Genomic DNA, 3739 nt, shown 5'->3' with positions numbered 1-3739 from the left:
ATGTAGACGCTACCATCTTCGCAAGCAGCCGCCCAGAAGTGCTTGTTGCCAGTGACTAGGATTACAGCCCTAGAGAGATAGTCCTGCCAGAGAAGGGTGCCACGCTTCGTGACTGTGATTTGCGATGGATCCTTGATCTGCACAGGGTTGCGGGCTTCGAGAACAATGTTCTCCGGAACCTTAGCAGCGTCTTCGATAGTTGTCTCGCTCAGGAGTACACCTCGCTCCATTGGCCGCACGATATGTGACCGAACTTTCGGAACAGCAAGCCGTATTTGAGCAAAGGTGATGGACGGGTTCAAAACAGCTGGTCGGAGGAAGTCGGGAGTTGGTGCGATACCGTGAGGTGCTTGGACCATAGCCGCAGGTTCAACGCCATCGACACCGTTCACCACAATGGGTGTCGGTCCAGTTGCTTGACGCTTGGCAAAAGGGTCGTCTCCTTCTTGCGGCTCCATCTCGATAGCTTTCCTCTTGTTGCCGAGCAGCATGGCGGCGATGCCACCTCGCGGCAAGCCATCGACGGGTTTGCCGAGGTCGAGTATTGACAAGGGCGCGTCGTTCTGCGACGCCTTTGCCGTGGATGTTGACCCGACGAGCTGTGTCTGAGGCATCGACATCTGCCCAGTGCCTGATGACGAGACCAATAGTGGCGCAACCCGTTTCTTGCCGTCCTTGCCCACGGTGACTCGAGACTTCAGCTCCTTCACCCGTTCAGCTGTCTTGTCGGCACTTTCTTCGTGCTTCTCTTTCTCCTTCTCCTTCTCCTCAGGCTCGTTTTCTTTTTCTTTTTCCTTCTCCTTCTCGGGTTCAGTATGCCCATTGGTCGGTTTCGGCGTCGAAGCGTTGGTACCGTTTGTCTTTGTGCCATTTGCAGACGGTGCTGCCGCGTCTGGAAGGTCACCCATCAAGGCGCCCATGCGGGACTCTGCCGCCTTGGACTCTCCTGCCTTGCTCTGGTTCTCCAGCTGCAGCCCTTCAACGTCCTCCGCGATGCCCATGCCCTTGCGGGAGACACCGTATTTCTGCAGCGCCTTGTCGTTCTCCTCCGCATTTGCGACCCAGCCGAGTTCGCCCGTATCGAATCTAACTGCGATAATAGCGCCGTCCAGACTTGCGGCGAAGAGGGTCTGGCCATCAGGGGTCCAGGACAGGTCGGAAATAGACTTGCCAGCGAGGTCCTGCAGAATAACCACCGGTCGTGATGTGTTGGTGTTCCAGATACTGAGGGTCTTGTCCTGGCCAGCTGATGCTATGACGGTCACCAGCGAGCCAACGTTGTCGTCTGTGATCTCGGCTGGGTTCACTGTATGGAACAGCCTCGGGGAAAACATGCAAACTTCCGTTGGACCCTCGTGGCCAATGAGGTTGATCTCACTGTCCCACCGCGTACGCTCGATAATGGCGACAGAGCTGACCGGCCCGTTGACTGCGTTCGCAGCTGCAATGTGGTTGCCGTCGGGCGACCACGAGCAACGCCGAAAGTATGTCGTCAGAGGCGAACTCTTGAACGGTGCGTTGATAGTTGTTTCCACCACAAAGTTGTTCACCATGTCGTGTTGCGTCGCGTTAGGTGCGGGAGGAGTGAATCGGAAGATTTTAATGGACCTGTCGTCGCTGGCGGTTGCGAAGAACTTGTTCGCGGGGTCGAAGGTGATGCCTTTGACGTGGCTTGTGTGGACGGCAAGTGTCTTTAATTTCTCGAACGTATGTCCGGACCAGACCACGACTTTGGAGTCCAGGCCAACGGAGACGAGGATCGAAGAGTCGTACGACCAGGCAATATCCTGCACGTCATTGTCGTGGCCTACGAGACGCTTGTAGGTCTTCCAATTTTCGACAGGGGGGACATCGCCGGTGCCTACAGAGATAACGGTCAGCATGCCGTCAAGAGACGCATTGAGAAAATCGGCGTACCAAAGGAAGCAACGGGCGGGTTCTTGTCGAGGTGATAGACGCAAATCAGCTTGTCATCAGCGCCCGAAGCAAGATATCGCCCGTTTGGAGACCATCGAACGGAGTGAATGGTGCCGAGATGGTGGCTCATGTGGCAGAGCTGCCTCGGCTTGCCCACATTGTCATCGCTGTTTGTGCCATAGATGGCTTCAGTCGACCAGATCCGAACGTGACCATCGCCTCCAGCTGTCGCGAGCCGCTTTCCGTCGGGGGAGACGTGGCAGCTGTAGACTTCGTAGTCCTTCTGCTCGCCGCTATGGCTCAGCCAGGCTGGCTTAATGACGTGCATTGTTGGGTGTACACATGGATATCGGAAAGAGTGTTGCGTTCATGCAGGTGTGTCGATGGTCGTCGCGTCGTCAATGTGATGATGGATGTGTGGTGGTGATGATTAGACAGGGTTCGCCTTTGGCTTTGGGCTTGCGACAAGGGAAACGCGCCTGGATGCGACCAACTTTCTCTGCGCGGCGCGCGTTGGCCCAATGTGCTGGAGAGGTCCGTTCAAGCTTGGCCCGATTAGATAACGTTGCGAAAGCCCCCGGTGCTGAGTCAGTGTCAGTGGCTGTGGCCACCAGTGGCTTGTCCCAGGAGAGAGTTCAGCAGTCCAAGTTCATTGCCCTAGCATGTTTCCTATCCTTCGGCATGTTTATTATCATGGCATTGGATGACGATCAATTGACCGATCTGCCTTCATTCCTTTGCTTTCTTGTCCTTCTGACTTTGACTATGCACAAGACCATCTCGTCACGATATCGTCAAGCTACACACATGAGTAGTCTCTACTCTGTCAAAAGCCCGGCCCGGATTCGCATAACGAGCAACAGACGAGGAGAGACACGATGTGATTTTATCCCAAGTCTCTCATTGGGAGCACAAGACTCTGGGTGGTTCATTTCACTTTCACATCAGCGCTATTCAGAGTCATATTCGTTTTCATTCATGCTATCATCGCAGCTCGCAAATCTCAGGCAGGACGAGTCAATCGCTGCCAATGCCCAGAAAGACGTAGTCATTCCCCGGCGGAGTAAGGTATCAACAAGAAGCCAATGGTGAGAAACAAGCACGCTGTAAAGTCGCCGGCTTCATCCCTGCGCCGGCCACCTCGAAATCACCAAGCTCTCCCACTTCCCGAATCAACCATTCCACCCTTAACCCAGGGTGGTGCCGCTGCATCCGACAAAGGCGTTGCCGCTAGCGCCGGTGTGGGTGATCTGGCCAGCAATGGCACAGTTGCCGTTGATGATGACACGGTCAGCACCAGGGGAGCCTACACGGCAAGCGCACGTTAAATGGCGATTCACAGACGACGGGGGGTGGATACGTGTGTGGAAGGTATATATGTCTCTCTCCCCCTGGGGGAGAAGCATATGTAACCCGAGGGGTATCCCTGCGCGGGGGGGGGGTATTTTGTAAATGGAGGTCTCTATGTTGTTGGTATATATTTGGAGCTTTTATGATATATGCGTATAGTGTGAGAGCGGATATGTATTATTCTTAGATAGAGACAGAATATATGTCCAGCCCGATAGATAAATAGGACCTCTACAATTGAAACGCTATATATAGAGACGGACGGCGATGGCGTGCAAAGAGAGAGACGTATGGAGCCGCGAACGAAGATATCGATGTACCTGACTACATAGAGGTGCATCTGCTAGGACGACACGAGAATAAATCGCTGAAGCGCGAGTGACGACTATGCTGCAGTGGACGCAGATACGAGTCTACTGATCTAGCGAGTACGATTCGACATCGATTTTCATCATGTACATATCGCTATATA

At 54.1% G+C, this 3739-nt stretch overlaps 1 protein-coding gene across 1 annotated transcript in view; it reads right to left on the bottom strand.

Moving 5' to 3' along the window:
• The window catches only part of VDAG_05417 (HIR1 protein), a gene marked incomplete at its 5' end in the record, with an annotated part of 3538 nt that extends 1293 nt beyond the window's left edge, over positions 1-2245 (bottom strand). Inside the window, 2 exons of the mRNA XM_009652312.1 lie at positions 14-1861; positions 1918-2245. Of these exons, the coding sequence (XP_009650607.1) occupies positions 14-1861; positions 1918-2245 (2176 nt within the window). The remainder of the gene's footprint in view (positions 1-13; positions 1862-1917) is intronic.
• Positions 2246-3739: the final 1494 nt, after the last annotated feature.

This window comes from Verticillium dahliae, genomic scaffold (genome assembly GCF_000150675.1).
Source record: "Verticillium dahliae VdLs.17 supercont1.10 genomic scaffold, whole genome shotgun sequence".
Lineage (NCBI taxonomy): Eukaryota > Fungi > Ascomycota > Sordariomycetes > Glomerellales > Plectosphaerellaceae > Verticillium > Verticillium dahliae.
Note: the sequence above shows the minus strand (reverse complement) of the source record. Positions and strands in the feature narration are given on the sequence as shown.